Here is a 21,186-nt window from a genome sequence, read left to right as displayed (position 1 = left end):
AGTACTATTGCAACCTTTTGGATCAATTAAATGTACAAATTCGAGAAAAACGTCCTGGCTTACAACACAAAAAAAATAATTTTTATCAAGACAACGCACCAGCGCACAAGAGTGTTTTAACAATGGCTAAAATCAACGAATTAAAGTACGAGTTGCTTGACCACGATAACTCTCGAACGAATCAACCGATCGGGTTCAAAATTTGGTATTCATATAATTTTTTCCAAACTTAGTTTAAGTACGAAGATTGCCCATATCGGTCCACACCTTCGAGTACCTCCCCCACAAAAGTTCGAAAATGTTCGGAAAATTTGTGGGTACGATAACTTTTGAAGGGAGTAACCGATTTGGTTCATACTTTGCTCATCGCATTATTTCTACCACACTTAGATAAGGTTCCAATATGGACTTATTCAACCAATTCCTTCGGGTACCACCCACACAAAACTTCGGAAAAGTTCAGTTTAAGACCTGCTCTCGAATCGCTTTGATTTTCGTTGTAACAACTTGAATTCACTGCCCCTCATGCGATGGTACAAGTTTTGTAAGGGGCAAGTCCATACTTCCTGAAAAAATAGCCTCAAAGGTGCAAAAAACCCACGATACCGCCTGTAGCGGTTGGAGCGCAAGATAACTCTCGAACGGATCTGCCGATTCTGTCCAAAATTTGGTCTTCGTAATATTTTTTTCCAAACTTAGTTTAAGTTTGAAGATATTCCATAGCGGTCCACTCCTTCAAAAGTTCAAATATGTTCGGAAAATTGTGCGCACGGTAACTCCTGAAGGGAGTGACGGGGTAGATATATTAGGATGTGTAAAGCACGGACCAAGCTTTACACACCCTAATATATCTACCAGATAAAAATCAGATTCGAATATTGACTATATTTTTCTACTCCTTATCTCCTCTCCCACACAACATTTCGAATAAGTTCACTTTAAGACCTGCTCTCGAATCACTTCGATTTTTATTGAAGCAACTTGCATTCGCTGCATCCATTACGACGGTAAATATTTTTTCAGGGGCAAAGTATGGATACTTTTTGAGAAAACAGCCCGAAAGGTCTAAACCCCCCAATGGCACCATATGCAGTGGCTGGAGAGCAGCGTAAAGGCCTCGACACATAAGAAGCATGGCATTCTTGCTTAAGTTATATCTGGTAAATGACTAAAGACAAAGTTCTACCTAATTCAAATGTGATTCTGAAATCTTTTTATTAGGTCGAACTTGGTCTTTAGTCTTTTATCAGATATGACTTAAGTAAGAATGCCATGCTTCTTATGTGTCGAGGCCTTAACTCTCGTTCTGATATACCTATTTGGTCCAAAATTTGGCCTTCGTTATACTTTGTCCAAACTTAGTTTCAGTTCGAATGGAATATGGAATACCGGTCCAGAACTTCCAGTACTTTCCCCAAATATTTAAAAAAGGCCACTAAAATGGTATGCACGATATCTCCTGAACGGGTCAACCAATTTGGTCCAAACTTTGGATCTCCTTAGAGTACCTCCCAGACAAAAGTTCAACATTTGTGTCTAAGTGCAGTTAAGGGTCTGTTAGAAGTTCCTTTGGAAATGTATACCGATGCTGTTCGTGGTGGTCCTGTTTACTAGAGTTGTGTAGTTCCGGAAAGAACTAGTTCCAAGGAACTATTCCGGACATGGAACTATAGGAACTATATCCAGTTCTTGCGTTTATATACTTCCTTTAGTTCATATAGTTCCTTTCGTTCTTTTCGTTCCTTTAATTTAAAGCATACGTCGATCTTTCGTCGTTGCTGTTTTTTCGCTGCAATTTATTTATTTTTATGTCATTCATCCACCAAACCATGAAAACATTTCGGTCTCGAAACTATTTGGAACAAAGGAAACAAAAAGAGCGACGAAAGAGGAAGATTCGTTGAACTATTTCGGTTTCGGAACTATTTGGAACGATGAAAGAGAAAGATTCGTTGAACTATATCTGTCTCGGAACTATTTGGAACTATATTAAGGAACTAGTTCCTTTTGGGAAATGGAACTAGATAACCAACTTCCATAATGGACTTGTCAGTCCATTGCTTCAAGTATCTCCTGCGCAACACTGTTGAACTTTAATCCTAATCCATATTTTTGTCGGCAAGTTCAAATGTCCAAAAAGGCCCACAAAACTCTGAAAACACCCTAAATACATTCGACCTGTCCATAGATGAAAGTTTCATTCACATAGGCTGAGGGTATATCTCTGTCGGCAAAGCCGACTGATACTTTTTTACTTGTTTTTCTTTTCTTTATATCTCATACTGGGGACATATCTCTGTTGTTACTTTCTCAATTTTGGTGTTTTTCCAGTGGAACGCCTCCTCTCCAATACCAATTTCCTACATGTTGCTACTGATTTAAAATTAGTCTTATACGATTGGCGGAAGCTTCCGAAACCAAGTACGGATTTATTTGTTTGGAGAGTCCAATAAGTTGCCATTTCGCTGATATATCATCAAGTACTGCTTTCGTGAAATAATTGGGTATGTTGACCTGTAGCTGGCTTCTTCTAATCACAGATTTCCAATGTCCAGATTCCACCTTGTGTCAGTTCGTACTTTATTCGCTAGGTTCGGTCGAAAAGTGACGACGTTTCCAATAGGGACTTGACAACTTTGAATTTCAAATTTTTCGAAACTCAACTTATTTTTAAATGTATTTTATGTATTTTAAAATGAGAAAAATGGCTATATTACAAGGGAAACAAGGGACTATTATTCATGCCTTAGAGTGTTTTTAGGTCACGAGGACCGATTAATAAAAATTTCAGTTCGAAATATTATCTAGAAGTATTTTTGTCACACCTTTGCATGTAATTGCCACCACTGCGCGTTACCGTGAATGGACAACGCTACGCACCATGCTAATTGATTATTTTTGGCCTGCATTAGAATCATTATCGCATTAGAAGACATGTGTGAAGGAGACATCGAAAATTGGGTCTAACGTACTGACAGATACAAACGTTCCCGAGGTGGCCATATGAACGAAGCTGAGTGTCATTCATGTTTTGATTGTACTTCAAGCAAAATATGGCGATCAGTTCGTACGTTCGAAGTGGAGATTCGCGATTCTTCTTAAAAAGTTTCATGTCGTATTTAAAATTTCGAAGTCCAAAAAATGAAATTTTTATTGCAATTCATACCTTCCTCGATTTGATCTAAAAACCTTTAATATGCAATTTTATTGTGCGTGTGTCCATTACGATGGTAAAAGTTTTTTAAGGGGCAAGTCCATATTTCTTAGGAAAACAGCCCGAAAGGTGTAAAAAATCCTGGCTGTCGGAGAGCACGATAACTCTCGAACTGTTCAACCGATTTGGTCCAACATTTGGTTTTCGTCATATTATATCCTTAGTTTCATGAGGCAATACCGGTCCACAACTTTCGGCACTTCTCCCCAATATTAACGATATCACATGAATGGGGCAACCAATTTGGTCCAAACTCTGGATCTCCTAATATTTTGTCAAAATTTAGTTTAACTTCTAAAATGGGCCATTTTGGTCCTCCCTAAGTTTACCTCCCCCACAAAGGTTCAACATTTGTGTCTTAGTGCAGTTAATTCCTAATACACATTTTTGTCGGCAAGTTCAAATGTCCAAAAAGGGCCACAAAATTCTGAAGAGACCTTAAATACATTCGATCTGTCCGTAGGTGAAAGTTTCACTTCACATTGAGGGTATATATCTGTCGGCAAAGCCGACTGACACTTTTTTACTTGTTATATAAATGTTTTGCGGTGTCCACTGAAGCTCGAAAACGAATGGACCGATCATCTTATATTTTTGTGGGCGTTTTAAATACCTAATTATCCTCCTTTTGGACGAGAGACTTTTAAAAATATAATGTTTTTAAAAAATGGTGAATGGCCAAATTCAACATTAGATTTTTTACAAAAAATTTGCCGTTTTTGGCCACTAATCAGTCAAAAACGTTTTTAAACAAAAATTCTCATTTTTGAAGACAAGAGTTCGAGTTTAAGTTTTCAAGCCCACAAAAATTATGAAGACTGAACGCCAAATTTCAGATATTTCGGGTGGATATTGAGGGCACAACCTTTAAAATACCGAAAATCGGTAGGTACGGTTCCATGGGGGCTATATGAAGGCGAGGACCTACACTGACAGATTTCAGGTGGAGAGTTATATAACCCCAACGAAGACTAAATACCAAATTTCTGCATTTTCGGTGTGATAATGACGCTAAAATCTTCAAAATACCAAAAATCGGGTACCGTTATATGGGGGCTATATCGAAACGTGGACTTACATCCACAATTTTCTGGGGTGGAATGTTTCATACCTCTGCCGAAGACCAAATTTCAAGCATTTCGGTTTCAAAATACCGAAAATCGGAAGGTACGGTTCTATGGGGGCTATATCAAAACGATGACCGAACATCCCAGTTTTTTCCCTCGAGATTGTAAGTCCACAATAAGTACGTGTACCAAAATTGATGCACCTACGATAACTCCTTCTATTTTTGGCCACAGTTAATATGAACTCGCGACATAGTGCGTCGTTTTGTTTAGTCTAAACTTTTGGAAGATACCATGCCAGTATTAGGAATTATTACACAACATTCCTAGATTTTTTTCTTGTAAAAACGCAAGAATGGCAATCTTTTTTTCCCAGAACTACCGGCAATAACTCGACTCCGTTGTTGGTTGTTCAATATCACACACAAAACAATACCGAGTAGCCTGTGTGGCGTAGCAATGGCATTTTGCGAGCATTCGGACCCGCACACACACATTCACAATTACTCTGATGTCGTATCGAAAAACAAAACGTCAAAATGAGTGCGAACATCGATGATGACAAAGACTTGTGAGTTCTAGGCGAGTTAAGTTCGGTGTTGGAAAAAGCGCGTCTCAAAACAAAAACAAAAAAAAATCATTTCTTTGTACCGCATTATGAGCCGATAGCGAAGCGCGGCAGTTAATTTGAGATGTTTTACGCGTGCCTTGCTTTCTTTAGTTTTGAAACATGACAATTTTCAAGAAATAATCGATAGTAAAACAAGTGTGTGTTGCGGCTTCTAGTGGTTTTGTTTTTTTTGCCATATCAACAAAAAAAAATAAATAAAAATTCTGCCCTTGTTGGTGGTCGTCGCTGGTTCATCGGGCCGCCGTTTGTGGCGATTAAAACAAAAGACAAACGAATAAAACAAAAAAAAAAAACATTAACATAAAAGTAGAAGAAAATAACGAAAAAGAAAGAATGTACAAAAATTAGATGTTTTTACTTTGCTAAGAAGCACCCGGCTCGGCTATCGCGTTGTTAGATTTACTACAAAAAACAAAAAAAAAAAAAACATAATATATTCGTTTTGAAACATTATCGATATCAGGTGGGCTGATGAACATATTCTGCTGCTCTATTACGTATCTTTATTCTTTAGTTTTTATCGGAAGTGGTGGGTTCTTTTGCCAAGACAATCGCATGCAATTGATCAACAACAACGTTGCGAATCCATCCTCTCCCAAAATCATTCATCAATCTCTAATCTGTCCATTTGTCTGCTCGCCATCATTCGTTCATCAATTACTGCCGATAAGTCAGGAAACCAAGGCACCTGTAAATAGTTTCTGTCGGATAACCGCCGCCCTCAACGCCGCCGCTTATAGTGTTTTTTTATATTTCCGTCAACGCCTCTAAAATATATGACGAGGTGTTTAATAAAACAGCTACAACAAACAAGTGATTCTTTTCTAAACCAACACAAATTTTAACACAAAATATTCAAAATCAAAATAAATCATGAGGAACCAACAACAAAGTGCATAAAAATAATAAAATAAATTTTGCTCCTCCTGTGAATATTTGTTTGTTCAACTTGCCTTATAAAAAAACTCAACATTCCATTAGTCGCCAACGTGTATACGGGTGTTTGAAAATCGTATTTTCTATAGCAACAAAAATTTATCGCCACAATCAAAACAAAAATATTTAATTGTATGGAAATTGTGCGGTTAATAGTTTATTGTGTGATTTATAACAAAACAAGTGATGTGCTGAAACCTTCCTACCTACCTACCTCCTCCCTCCCTCTCGGCTTCCTTCCTAATTTATAATTGATGAGAGAAAAGCATAGACTAATGAATTTATAGACGACGAATTACTCAATTTCAAGTCACTCAAGCCCGAAAACACCCAAAAATGTTCAAAGACGATTTTTGAGGAAAATTACAATATTTTCTTGGATATTTTTATCTGAGAATATACCTAGTTCCCATCAAAAACAAACCTCATGTAGTCTTTTGCCAGAACAAAATATTTATTAACTTGTATTTTTTTGGCATTTTATATTGAGTTTCTTAGTTACCACACTCAATTCGAACACTCTCGGATGTGCGTGAAGATAAAATCGATTTTGACTAGCAGAGACAAAAACCACATTGGTGGTGGTATAACAGTATAACAGTTGTATAGCAGATTCGTACGAAGGTAAAAACGATTTTGAAAAACGATTTTCAAGAATATATGTATGTTTTAGAATATTGCTCGGTATATAAAAAAAGATGAATGCTTGCATAGCACTAAGTATTTCATTGTGGAAATTTTGAGAAAATCGGAAATTTTTGAAAAAAAAAAATATTATTACACAAGAAAGTTAAACAAATCGACCGATGATGAAAAGCCTCCATATATGGGATGGACCCATTGAGGGGCCTCCTAGGCGAAATCTGTGGGGGGTAGGAATATTTGGCGTATGCAGCTATTTAGAGGATTGGGTCGGCTACAAGACCCTATCAGCACTTTCTAGTAGCCGACCCAATCCTCTAAATAGCTGCATACGCCAAATATTCCTACCCCCCACAGATTTCGCCTAGGAGGCCCCTCAATGGGTCCATCCCATATATGAAGGACTTTCATAATCGGTCGATTTTGTTTAACTTTCTACAATCAAATGATTAGCTATCAGCACTTTCTAGTAGCCGACCCAATCCTCTAAATAGCTGCATACGCCAAATATTCCTACCCCCCACAGATTTCGCCTAGGAGGCCCCTCAATGGGTCCATCCCATATATGAAGGACTTTCATAATCGGTCGATTTTGTTTAACTTTCTACAATCAAATGATTAGCTATCAGCACTTTCTAGTAGCCGACACAATCCTCTAAATAGCTGCATACGCCAAATATTCCTACCCCCCACAGATTTCGCCTAGGGGGCCCCTCAATGGGTCCATCCCATATATGAAGGCATTTCGTAATCGGTCGATTTTGTTTAACTTTCTACAATCAAATGATTAGCTATCAGCACTTTCTAGTAGCCGACCCAATCCTCTAAATAGCTGCATACGCCAAATATTCCTACCCCCCACAGATTTCGCCTAGGAGACCCCTCAATGGGTCCATCCCATATATGAAGGACTTTCATAATCGGTCGATTTTGTTTAACTTTCTACAATGAATCCATTGGATATCAGCATATTCTGATAGCCAAGCCAATGCTCTAGTTAGCTGCATACGCCAAAATGTTCTACCCCTCACAGATTTCGCCTAGGAGGCCCCTCAATAGGTCCATCCCATATATGGAGGCTTTTCATCATCGGTCGATTTGTTTAACTTTCATGTGTAATAATATTTTTTTTTTTCAAAAATTTCCGATTTTCTCAAAATTCCCACAATGAAATACTTAGTGCTATGCATGCATTCATCTTTTTTTATATACCGAGCAATATTCTAAAACATACATATATTCTTGAAAATCGTTTTTCAAAATCGTTTTTACCTTCGTACGAATCTGCTATACAACTGTTATACTGTTATACCACCACCAATGTGGTTTTTGTCTCCGCTAGTCAAAATCGATTTTATCTTCACGCACATCACTCTCGGTGAGAGCATTCCTTCGACTATAAATTCATTAGTCTATGAGAAAAGGTTATTTTTTACATGGCTTTCATTGATTAAAATTGGAATATTCAATACGTAAAGTGAATGAAAGATGATATTTTATACCCTCAGCCCTACGGTTAAAGAACAGAGGACATGATCAAATGTGTATTTCATGTATTAAAAAGGTTTATATTTACCCATGTGCGACCGACCTGACCATTTGCTGGTAAGCACAATAACTGACGAAAGAAATATCCGATTTTGTTCAAATACCGATTTAGTTCTTCCAAACTTAAATGAAGTTTTAGACCGATAGATTTTATCTGTCCTTTGATATGAAAAATGTGTATACTAGGGATAGGCAATGGAAAGCAATAATCGATTTTTCGACTTCTCGATTTTGGTCTAAAACTAAAAATGCGATTTTTCGGTCTGGCGATTATTTCACTTGTCATAAAACTGGACTTTTTCATAACCGCAGAAAATCGATTTAATCGATTATTCGTCGATTTTCGAGTTTTCTTCTAAAAATGTAAAACCGCCAAGTCCGCAATCAATGGTCAAACTCGAAAATCGATTACAAGATAATCTATTATGCGATTTTACCTCCAGCCAAAAGTAGACCACGATTTTTAGACTTTTAACTGCAAAAAGTCGACTAATCGACTATCCCTAGTGTATACCCTTAGCCTCATAGCTGCACGATAACTCACGAATAACCGATGGACCATACCGGTCATCACGGTGCGCCTGAACTAACTCTAAATTAAAATAAACAAGTAAAAAGTCGTTAAGTTCGGCCGGGCCGAACTTTTTATACCCTCCACCATAAAATAGTCTTAATTAAAATGGAATAATTAGGGTCCTTTCAAAATTTTAAGGTGCAACAACTTTTCGACAATGGATAGACTCCTACTGCCTCCCACTATTGCTTAAATTACACTGTGAACACAAATGTTGGGGCAGAGATAATTCCTTTTGGAGATGAAAGCCCTTGGTGTGTTTATATTAAAAACCCCGAAGGACAGATGCGCCGTAAGTCGAACTTCCGAGTTATGGTGTGATGAAGTTTTTGCAAGAGACCCTGTAAGCCATCATGAATTAGCATTATATCTTTGTTTGTTATTTTTGTAGAGCACAACAGTGAACAAAGATATAACGCTAATTCCTGATGGCCCACAGGGTCTCTAACAAAAATTTCATCACGACATAACTCGGAAGTTCGACTCACGGCGGATCTGTCCTTCGGGGTTCATAATATTCTCACCAAGGCCTTTCTTTCCCAAGAGGAATTTTCCGTGCCCCAGACTTTCAAATCCATTTTGTTGCACAGTGTTATCTAACCTAATCTAAAAAAGGTGTTCAGCTAGGTGAAAGGTACCACGTACGGGGCTATATCAAAGAGTCAACATATCTTTAATTTTTTTGGCGGAAAAGTTTTATAGCTGCAGCGAACTTTAATAGTCAAATTGAGGGTAGTTTCATCAAAACAATGAAGACCCTCAAAAATGGACCCTTGTTGACGAATTTTAGTGAAGAAATTTCGTGATCACTGAAAATTCCCGAAAATCGGGAGGTACAGTTATATGGGGGGATATACCAAAACATGGACCTATGTAGACGATGTTTGGTGGAGATGTTTCATGACCACTGAGAACCTCAAATGGCAAATTACAGCTAGTTCGGTTAAAAATTGTAGCTAAAATTCTCAAAATACCGAAAATCGGGAGGTACCGTTATATGGGGACTATACCAAAACATGGACCTATGTTGACGATGTTTCGTGGAGATGTTTCATGACCACTGAGAACCTCAAATGTCAAATTACAGCTAGTTTGGTTAGAAATTGTAACTAAAATGCTCAAAATACCGAAAATCGGGAGGTACGATTATAAGGGGGCCATACCAAAACATGGACCTATGTTGACGATGTTTGCTGGATATGTTTTATGACCACTGAGAACCTCAAATGTCAAATTGCAGATAGTTCTGTTACAAATTGTGGCTAAAATTCACAAAATACCGAAAATTGGGAGGTACTGTTATATGGGGGCTATACCAAAACATGGACCTATGTTGACGATGTTTGGTGGAGATATTTCATGAACACTGGGAACCTCAAATGGAAAATTACAGCTAGTTCGGTTAAAAATTGTAGCTAAAATTCTCAATATACCGAAAATCGGGAGGTACCGATATATGGAGGCTATACCAAAACATGGACCTATGTTGACGATGTTTCGTGGAGATGTTTCGTGACCACTGAGAACCTCAAATGTCAAATGGCAGATAGTTCGGTTAAAAATTGTGGCTAAAATTCTCAAAATACCGAAAATCGGGAGGTACCGTTATATGGGGGCTATACCAAAGAGTGGACCGATATAGCCTATCTTCAAACTTGATGGAAAAAAGACCCTCGGGTGCAAAATTTCAGCACTCTATCTCAATTATTGCGGACGCTAGAGTGATTACAACAGACGGACAGACGGACATTGCTAGATCGTCTTAGAATTTTATCCTGATCAAGAATATATATACTTTATAGGGTCGCAAATGATTAGTTCGATGTGTTACAAACGGAATGACAAACTTAATATACCCTCCATACTATGGTGGAGGGTATAAAAAGAAACAAAAACAAGTAAAAAAGTATCAATCGACATTGCCGACAGAGATATACCCTCAGCCTGTTTGGATTGAAATACTTTTTTTTTCACAAAAACTTACGTATTTATGGATAGGATTAAAGCGCAAAAATTTGCGGGGATATCGATTTCGACAATATTTAGAGTACCATTTTATCGGTTTACTCTTTTTGGGGAGGTACCTGAAAGAGTGAACCGATATGGCTTATCTTCGAACTTAAACTAAGTTTGCACAAAATATTACGAAGGCCACCATTTGGACCGAAACGGCAGATCCGTTCTAGAGTTATCTTACGCTCCAACCACTACACACGGTGTCATAGGGGTTTTTGCACCTTTTAGGCTATTTTCTCAGGAAGTACGGACTTGCCCCTGATGAAACTTGTACCGTCGTATGGGGGGCAGTGAATAAAAGTTGCTACAACAGAAATCAAAGCGATTCGTGAACAGGTCCTAAAGTGAACTTTTCCGATTTTTTGTGTGGGTGGTACCCGAAGAAGTGGACCGATTGAGTCCATATTGGAACCTCATCTAAGTCTGGTACACATTTCACGATGGTACACATTTCACGATGGGCAAAGTATGGACCAAATCGGTTACTCCCTTCAAGAGTTATCGTGCCCACAAATTTTCCGAACTTTTGTGGGGGAGGTACCGGAAGGAGTGGACCGATATAGCTCATCTTCGAACTTAAACTAAGTTTGGACAAAATATTACGAAAGCCAAATTTTGGACCAAATCGGCTCATCCGTTTGAGAGTTGTCGTGCGCACCAGCCAGACGGACGGACGGACATGGCTAAATCAACTCTAAATTGTCTGAAACACATTTCGTCCAAACATACTTGGGTTCTAAAGCCATTATTTCGATGAGGCACATTTTGCCCGTATGAAAGTGTATATTCCCTTTCTAGCCTAAAGGCTGAGGGAATAAAAATATTTAATTGTATAGGAAATGTGCGATTACAACGTCCGACAATTTTCAAAAAATTTTGTTACACTTGAACCGGACTATATACCTTTGAAAGTATAGGCAAAATGGTATTTTTAATTTTTCGTTTTCTCATCGTTTTGACCTTTTAGAGGTCAAACAAATTTCAAAGGTCAACATTTTTCAAAAAAAAATATTTTAAATACTTGTAATCGTCGTACGATGCTGGTATTGGTGCCATATAAAAGATGAGAGTATTGGCTTTATATAATAATTATAAATTATTGCAATCCAGGATAAAAAGGACATCAAAAATATCCTTGAAAATTAAGTCAAAAGTGAGCATTTTGGCAGGCGCATATTTCCTAAACCGCGAAGAATTTTAATTTGTTCATGGAGGCAAAGTTGTAGCTCTTGTCATAAAGAACATCAATTCTGGACAAATGAAATCCAGAAATCTCCTCTTTAATATGAAACCAATACCAGCATCGTATGACAAGTACAAGTATTTAAAATATTTTTTTGAAAAATTTAGACCTTTGAAATTTGTTTGACCTTTTAAAGGTCAAAGCGATGAGAAAACGAAAAATTAAAAATTACATTTTACTCCATTTTTTCCTCTATTTTCAAACTTATATAGTCCGGTTCAAGTGTAATTTTGGCTGTCGGACAGTGTTATCGAATACCTAACGTCTGAATTTATTTAGCAAAATTAATAACAAAGTGAATATTATCTTATATAAAATTGTTATCCAAGTATACACTGTTTTCAGAGCTCTGTCCCTGATGTCACTCAGCACGGACGCATCAGAAACCACCTCAATCCCCATGCAGTCATAACTGCGGCTAATGTATATTGTTTATGATCTAAGGACTTCTCAATAGTCCTAACGACTTCGTGTAGGCTGGTGTCTGTCGAGAGCCCTTTAAGGTAAGCGTGTTGACTGGAGGATATGTTGTTTGAATTGCCTATATTTTCTAGAATATACACGTCGATCAGTCTTCCGATTATCTCCACACAAAACTTCAACAATTAAGTGATTTATATAAGTTTTTCCTGAGCAAGTCCTAGACGCTTGGCATAATGGTCCGAAAGCTCTACAAATTTGACGATGACAAATAAAATAATTAATGAGCACAATAACGAATTGAGTATCGGTAAAAGCTTCGCAAATTGTAAAATTTCTTCCAGAAGTATATTTATGTCCAATAGGGTCTATATCGGATAACACCTTCTGCTAACTCAGTCACAAAAGTTAAAAATGTTCGCTTAAGTGCAGTTTAAGAAGGATTGTTTTGAAATTTTCTATGAAGGTACTCCTTGCGGTCCATTTTACACCGATAAAATGTTTTTATGGGTAAATCCGTGCTTCCTGACGTAATGGTCCAAAAGCTGTACATAATCCTACGGCGACCAACTAATCGAAAGGAGTTACTGACATTGACAAACTTAAATCATGTTCCAGGATTGACACCGTGCTCTTGAAGCAACTTGAAATGGAAGGTGCTTACACCTGGGAAGTTTTTGCGGATTCTGAAACTACAATGTTCATAGATGAGAAAAATCAAAAAACAAAAAAATCGCCGGAGCACTTTTTAAGTAAATCGCGATTAAAGTTGATATTTTTAGGGTTTCTTTATATTTTCACGATTTTGCTTGAATTGGGACTAAAGAAAATGTTGTAGCTATGAAAATTCTCTACCAGATTGATCTCTATGATAATTTTGTACGTTTTACCGTTATTGAGATATAAAATTTCAAACTGGGACAACACATTGACTGTATCGCTAACTTATAAAACAATGTTATACATGGTGCGCCTTAACTAACTTTAAGTGAAAACCGCTTACATCTTGGAATTTTTTGCGGATTTTGATACAGCACTGTTCACAGGTGAGAAAAAATCCAAAAACAAGAAAAAATCGCTGGAGGGATTTTTAAATAAATCGCGGTCAAAGTTCACATTTTTAGGTTTTCACGATTTTACTTGGAAACCGCAAGTCCTATCGACATGGGACTAAAGAAAATATTGTAGCAGTGAAAAGTCTGTACAAGATTGACCTGCATAATATTTTCGTAGGTTTACTGTTTTTGAGATATAGAAGTTCAGATCAATCATTCAGATTTTTTCTCAGGTCTTCAGGATTTTGCTTGAAAACCGCAAGTCCTATCGGAATGGGACTAAAAATGTTATAGCTGTTAAAATTCTCTTCAAGATTGCCTTTCGTATCTTTTGTCTAGGTTGTACTATTTTTGAGATATATAAGTTTAAGTTGGAAATTTGCAGTCATGACACTGTTTTATAAGGAAACAATACAGTCAGGACATTGTCCCAATTTGAATTTTTATATCTCAAAAACGGTAAAACCTACGAAAATATCATAAAGGCCAATCTTGTAGAGAATTTTCATAGCTACAACATTTTTTTTTGTCGCATTTCGATAGGACTTGCGGTTTCCAAGCAAAATCGTGAAAACCTAGAAACCCTTAAAAATGCCGACTTGAAGGTGTAAGCTTCTTCCATTTAAAGTTGCTTCAAAAGCACCGTGTTGACTATATCGGATAACACCTTCGCGTTGCTATGACTCAAAAGTAAAACATTTTCGTTCAATAGCAGTTGCACAAAGAAATTCCTTGTGATTCTGATAAGGTCACCTTGAAAATAGTTTTGAAAATTTCATCGAAAAATGTGAGCCGCAGTGTATCTACATTTTCAGCTCTTCTAATACCACATTTTCAGGTAAGTCACTCTTTGAGTAAATGAGCAACGATTTTCACAAGTAGTTGTTACTTGTTTCATATTTTTTGATTTTCGGTGAGAGCTTTAATACAGTCATGAGCATTAGGCGTCTTTAAAGCAAATGTGTTCTTCTTTGACACAGCGGTGCCGAAGTTTTTCGGCAATTTACACACATACGACCCGAATGCATAGAAAGATCGTACGAAAAAGAGATAATGTTTTGATTTGTTTTTGTTTTGTAGCGTGCGTGCATAAAAACACACTAACACACAGTCATAAGTTGCCAATAGTTTGAATACATTCACATTTTGGGCTGTTCTCTTGTTGGTCACGTCTGCTTTAAAGTTGGTGTCAATTTCTCTTTGTTTTTTTTTTTGAAACATCAACAAATCAACTTTTATGAACATTTTTTATTAATTTAATTTATTAATTTGAATTATTACTGTTTTTAGACGACATTTATGCTTAAAATATGTAAAGGAACACCAAAAAAAATCAATATTAGATTTCCCTCTTTCGCGATTTCGCTCACCATTGCTTTGATATAAACAGCTAACGTGTGCACATTGCAAATGTGTTATTTAATACAATAATCCAATCTGTTTTAAATCCACTTTATCTATGCTAACCGTGACCACGGCCATATACTTCAAGGACATTTGAAAGATGATATTTTTTATGGTTGGATTAGCATTGGCAATGCTTTTTTAAGGAAACTAAATATACATACATATGAACATATACACATTCAAGAATTAGGTATTGATCACAAGTTTTTCTCTTCTTATGTATAAAATTTAAAGAAAACTGCACTAAAATCTGACAATATATTAATGATAGCTGGCTGGCCAAAAAAACTCAATTTTCATAATTTTTTTCTGAGAAAACTACCAATATTTGTATTTAAATCTTTTATTCCTATGAAATAGCACATCTTAAACTACCTTTGGAATTTTTGTTGTAGAAAAATATAGCACAGTTTTGTGGTAAACGGCTGCCTGCGAAACCCATTTTTTGTGAAAGCATGTTGCGGTGCCAACGCTTTTTGGTGTGCATTTTAAGAACCTAATAATCTTGTCTTTAAGAGAGAAAGAATTTTTAAAAATATATTTTAACAAAAATAGTGACCTGTAAAACTCACAATTTCGATTTTAACAAAAAAAAATGGACAGATTTTTTCCCAAAAATCGGCCAAAAAAAATTTAAAAAAAATCTGTCTCGCTTAAAGACAAGGCTTTTATGTATTTAATAAGCTCACCAAAATATACGAAGATCGGTCAATCCGTTTTCGACCTATCGTTGGCACCGACTTCAAAAATGGCATTTCGAGAAAAACGCGTTTTAAGTTTTTTTTCCGTTGATATGAACACTACGAGTCTTCACCGGTTGGACATCTCGCTTGAACTGTAATGATCAAATGTCGCCCATATTGCCTCATGCATATCGTGAATTGAATTCGAATGGCGTCGAATTGCTAGTCCATAGTAGACAGTGAGCTTGTCAATCAATTTTCATGTCAACATTCCTTTGCCTTCCAAGCTTTTTGTTACTTTTTACTAAACTTCGAAGGCAGTGTACGTCTTCGAGTCTCATTCATAGGTTTCAAGTGAATTCATTTCAGGGAATTCCCAATAGGTAGCAATTGTGATGTACATTAAAATTATGCAAATGGAAGTGGTATAATAAACCATTAAAATCAATAAAGTACGCCTAAACACACAAACCACTACGGGTTCTCCACTTTAAAAGGTCATATCTCAGCCGATCGATTTGAAATTTTTTGCGGCACATCCTGTACTTCAAAATAACCCAATAAATTTTTTTTTCGATTTTTTGAAATTGACAAATAGGGATAACCCCTTAAGGTAGAACGATTTATTGTGCCATAATTAATATTTTTGTCAATGAGGTATTTTTAACATAAGTTTAAATGTTGTTTTTTTTTATTTTTCAAGAAAAAATAGTGAAGATGTGGTAGCCCTACTTCAACCCATTTAGAAAAAAATCGATTATTATCGCAAAAAACAATTTGCCCCACTTTGCAAAGTAGGAAAAATTATCTAAGATTTTAATGATTTATTGGAAAATTGCAATAGTAATTTATTTGTAGCTTACTATAAATTACAACACTGGACGTCATCTTTGGAAATTAATTGGATACATGTTTCATAGGCATTCTTATTTATATTATTTGTATTTTTTATAGAAAATAAAACTTTAATTAGTCACGTTTCAGTGACGTAATTTGGTATGAAGAATTTAATATGTCATGAATTTTTATTCAACAAAACAATGTTGTTATCCAATTGGTTCATACAATTTATGTATCTGTGTAAGCTGGAACAAAACACGTCATTACTCATGGAATTTAAGATGGACTTATTTATTCCACTGGCAGATCCAATCAACTACAGTCCACGCAAATAAAATCCATATTTTTTTTTTTTTTGAAATTTTCGTTTCATTATCGAGGAAAATATGGATAATAAAGCTTTAATGTTGTAATAGAGATCATAAAGACTTCCTGTAGTAGTCCACAGCGGAACTTGATACATTTCTTTTCTATAGTTATCGTGTCCACCAGCCAGATAGTTACCCGAAAGACGTATCCCAAATTAACCTTCTTTAAATTGATTTACATTATGACAAGATGTATGACACCCGTACCTCCCCCACAAAAGTTCGAAAATGCTCGGAAAATTTGTGTGCATTATAACTCTTGAAGGGAGTAACCGATTTGGTCCATACTTGCACATCGTTAAATTTAGATGAGATTCCAATATAGACTCAATCGGTTCCCTTCTTCGGGTACCTCCCACACAAAAGTTCGGAAAAGTTCAGTTTATGACCTGCTCTCGAATCGCTTTTATTATACCCTCAGCCTTTAGGCTAGAAGGGTATATAAACTCTGATACGAAAAATGTCTGTCTGTCTGGCTTGTGCGCACGATAACTCTCAAACAGTTTAACCGATTCGAACCAAATTTTGGGTATCGTAATATTTTGTCAAAACTTAGTTTAAGTTCGAAGATGGGCCATATTGGTCCACTCCTTCTGCTACCTCCCCCACAAAAGTTCAAAATTTTTCTGTAAAATGATCTGAATGATAACTCTCGAAGGGAGCAATCGATTTGGTCCAGACTTTGCACACCGTATTATTCCTTCCAGATGTAGATCATGTTCGAATATGGACTATATCGGCCCACTCCTTTGGGTACCTTCCACACAAAATTCAGATAAAGTGAAGTTTAAGGGCTCCTCTCGGATGGTTTTGCAATTTTTTTCAGTAAGTTTTCCTTGCGGCTCCCTTTATGACGGTACAATTTTTTTCTTGCGGAAGTCCATACTTCCTGGGATATTGGCCTAAATGCTCCAAGAAACCCTGACGGCACCAACCAAAATGGCAAATCCGCAAGATAATCCTCGCAGGGAGTTTTTGATTGATGCAGGCTTTGCGCATCGTATTATTTCATCCAGTCATCCTAATCTCGCATCGTTTTGATTCTTTATACCCTCCACCATAATATGGAGGGTATAATTATATTTTCCATTCCGTTTGTAACACATTGAAATATTCATAGGAGTCCCTATAACGTATATATATTCTTGATCGGGGTAAAATTCTAAGTCGATATAACCATGTCCGTCTGTCGGTCTGTCCATCCCTACGTTTGTTGAAATCAAGATACAACTCGAAATTTTTAAGATAGAGCTTTGTAATTTGGTATAAAAGTTTCTATTACTCCTGGGATATTTGGTATTGCAAATGGGCTATATCGGTCCACGTTTTGATATAGCTCCCATAGAACGGGACCACCCGATTTTTGCTATTTTGAAGGTTTTAGCTTCATTATCACACCGACATGAATGAAATTTGATACTTAGTCTTCGTTGGGGGTATACAACTTTCCCCCAGAATTTTGTCGGTATAGGTCCACGCCTTTATATAGCCCCCGTAGAACGGTACCACCCGATTTTCGGTATTTTGAAGGTTGTGGCCTCATAATTCCTCCGAAATGGCTAAAGTTTGGTATTTAGTCTTTGCGGGGGTATACAACTTTCCCCCGGAATTTTTTCGGTATAGGTCCACACCTTCATATAGCCCCCATAGAACGGTACCTCCCGATTTTCGGTATTTTAAAGGTTTTAGCTTCATTATCACACCGAAATGGCTGAAATTTGGTATTTAGTCTTCGTTGTGGGTATAACATTTTCTCTAGAGTTTTGTCGGTTTAGGTCCACGCCTTCATATAGCCCCCATAGAACAATACCTCCCGATTTTCGGTATTTTGAAGGTTGTGGCCTCAATATTCCTCCGGAATGGCTAAAATTTGGTATTTAGTCTTCGCTGAGGGTACAAAACTTTCCCACGGAATTTTTTCGGTATAGGTCCATGCCTTCATATAGCTCCCATAGAACGGTACCTCCCGATTTTCGGTATTTTGAAGGTTGTGGCCTCAATATTCCTCCGAACTGGCTAAAGTTTGGTATTTAGTCTTTGCTGGGGGTATAAAACTTTCCCACGGAATTTTTTCGGTATAGGTCCACGCTTTCATATAACCCTCATAGAACGGTACCTCTCGATTTTCGGTATTTTGAAGGTTGTGGCCTCAATATTCCTCCTTTGGTATTTAGTCTTTGCTGGGGGTATAAAACTTTCCACCGAAATTTTGTCGGTATAGATCGACGAAATTTGCTGAAATTTGGTATTTAGTCTTCTTCATAAACGAAAACAAACTATTTGTTCCATTTTACTTCAATATAACTCATGGTTGAGCGTATATCAAGTTCGGCGCTGCCGATTTTAACGCCGGCATTAATAGCAAAAGTTCATTCATTCTCACTACAGGAATTTATTTTTGAGAAAAAATGTCAAAAAGTCATAACCCTATTGTACATATCGTCACCATAAACGCCAAAAGTCGTAACCAATAAAATATAAGAACCGCTTTAGCATCATTTCAGTTTACAAAATGTATAGTAAAAAGCGAAATTAAAACATTCCTCCCAAAAGTGGACTTTAATCCAAACAAAATTGAATCAGCCCGAATAAAAAGAATCGACATAAAAATTAATTATAAATTGTTAACAAACATATATGAACAAAATAAATAAAAACTGTTTTCTCCTAAAAAGAAAATATAAAAAAACGCCAAAGATGTGTATCTGCCGCACTGCTATTCCCGTACAAATGATTAACAAAAGAAACACTTAAATGTGATAAAGAACCGAACAAATAGTTTTGCAATTATTAACATAACATAATTTTGAACATCATCAACAACAAATACAACAACAATTAGACCAAGATCGTTGTGTCTTCGTCGTGTAATCTTACCAAAGCAAAAAGTTGCGGGCAACCAGGCCAAGTGTCCCATTGACTCATAGAAAAAAGGCAGCATAGAAAAAGAGATTCTTTAAAGGAGGAGGTGAAGTGCGAGAAAACAATCTAAACAACAAGAAAAATAAGAAGAAGAATAATTCCTAATATTTCAAAAGAAATACCGCATAAAAACCAAAACAAACCAAAGAAACAACAACAAATTCATTTGCCATTTGCTAAATTAATTTAATAATTCAGTTCAGTGTGCATCGGGGTGTGTGTTGCGTCGTCGTCTTAGCGTGTCTGTGCTGCGGTCTGTATTCTACTTTTATTGGCGACACCACAATTTCGAAATATTTTTGCAAAATAAATTTGTGCCACAAACATTTGGCCACAGATTGTTATAGTCTCACCTAGAATTTGCGAATAAACGTTCGGAATTTAATCAACGAAAGGGTGGTGGGAGGATCACCCTTCAAGACAACAAACACCATCATGTTGCCCGTGCATTTGCAGCAACAGCAACATTTACAGAAACCACAAACCACACCTCAGCCTTTGGCACCGCCACCCAGAGATCATCGAAGACCACGCAGAGAGAAGACTCATCAGCGTTCAACCAACCGCCAGCCAACGCCAGAAAATGACTTATTAAAAACATCCACCATATCGCTAATATCGCCAGCAACAACCACAACGTCTAACGTTGTCGAGGCAACTTACCCCAGTGCAGTGGCCACGGGTAATGGCCTAGATGCAGCCACAACTGCTGGCAGTGCTGCAAACTTTCCCTCTGATAGTGGACGAAACAACCAAATGCATTCGAATTTAAGATATTCCCAACACCTAAATCTCAGCCAAAATAGTCTTTTGCTAAACCAAAGTGTCCTCAGCGATATTCAGCTTTTGGGTCGGCGTAGTCCCTCACACGATAGCAATCACCAACAAAGACGGAAATCACCGCAGAAACATGCCGCCGCTCATCGCCTCATGAAAAGTCACAGTGAAAGCGATGATACAGATATCGAAGACGAAGGTGAGGAGGAAGATGATGATGATGGTGAAACAATGTTCAGTGACGATGCCACTGTACCACTAACGGCAGGCTCTTCAACAACCACACTCACCGCCACCATAATACCAGCATCGATTGTTGCCGCCGCATCTACAGCCAACAGCTCATCAAATCGCCAGTCGTCAACAACATCTGCTCGGATAACAGGATCCACACGGACCACAAACGGTATTGACACATCATCTTTATCAACGGCGGCTGGGTCAATACAACCACAACTACAACCCCACCACCACCATCAGCAGCAGCACTACAATCGATCAATCTCAACACCTCCCACACAGGCTTTGGCAACAACAGCATTTGTTGAAAATCATCATCATCATTTTCTAACAGAACGTTCAACCGGTCCACCCGGTGGTGGATCCTCCGCATCGACTTCGTCACATCTGCCGCACGATTATAAACTTTGTGATTCGTGTCGTCCGTTACGCTTTCAAACGCGTTCGGTTGCCTCAAGTTCGGGCCTTCTAACACCCAAATCGAATTTCGGTAGTGATAGCTCGCGTTATCTAAGTGCAAAACGTTTTCTCTCGGCACCGCCATCATCGGCGTTGGCTGCCGTCGCCCCCGCCGCTGTTGCATTAACATCGGTAGGCTTTCCT

General features: G+C 37.3%; 1 protein-coding gene across 5 annotated transcripts in view; it reads left to right on the top strand.

Moving 5' to 3' along the window:
* Positions 1–2,084: 2,084 nt before the first annotated feature.
* Orai (calcium release-activated calcium channel protein orai) overlaps positions 2,085–21,186 on the top strand; it is a 51,728-nt gene continuing 32,626 nt past the window's right edge. The window contains exons 1-3 of one of the 5 annotated variants that reach the window (XM_073992660.1): positions 2,085–5,980; positions 14,059–14,184; positions 19,320–21,174. In XM_073992660.1, coding sequence (XP_073848761.1) covers positions 20,002–21,174 — 1,173 coding nt within the window. In that variant the 5' untranslated portion in view covers positions 2,085–5,980; positions 14,059–14,184; positions 19,320–20,001. Of the gene's footprint in view, positions 5,981–14,058; positions 14,185–19,137; positions 21,175–21,186 lie in introns of all 5 variants that reach the window. The other 4 variants (XM_073992661.1, XM_073992659.1, XM_073992658.1 and 1 more) reach the window with 4 other exon arrangements.

The sequence above is a fragment of the Musca autumnalis genome, unplaced genomic scaffold (genome assembly GCF_047663935.1).
Source record: "Musca autumnalis isolate F117 unplaced genomic scaffold, ASM4766393v1 scaffold_5, whole genome shotgun sequence".
In the NCBI taxonomy this organism is placed as follows: Eukaryota; Metazoa; Arthropoda; class Insecta; order Diptera; family Muscidae; genus Musca; species Musca autumnalis.
This window is presented reverse-complemented; position numbering and strand designations above follow the sequence as displayed.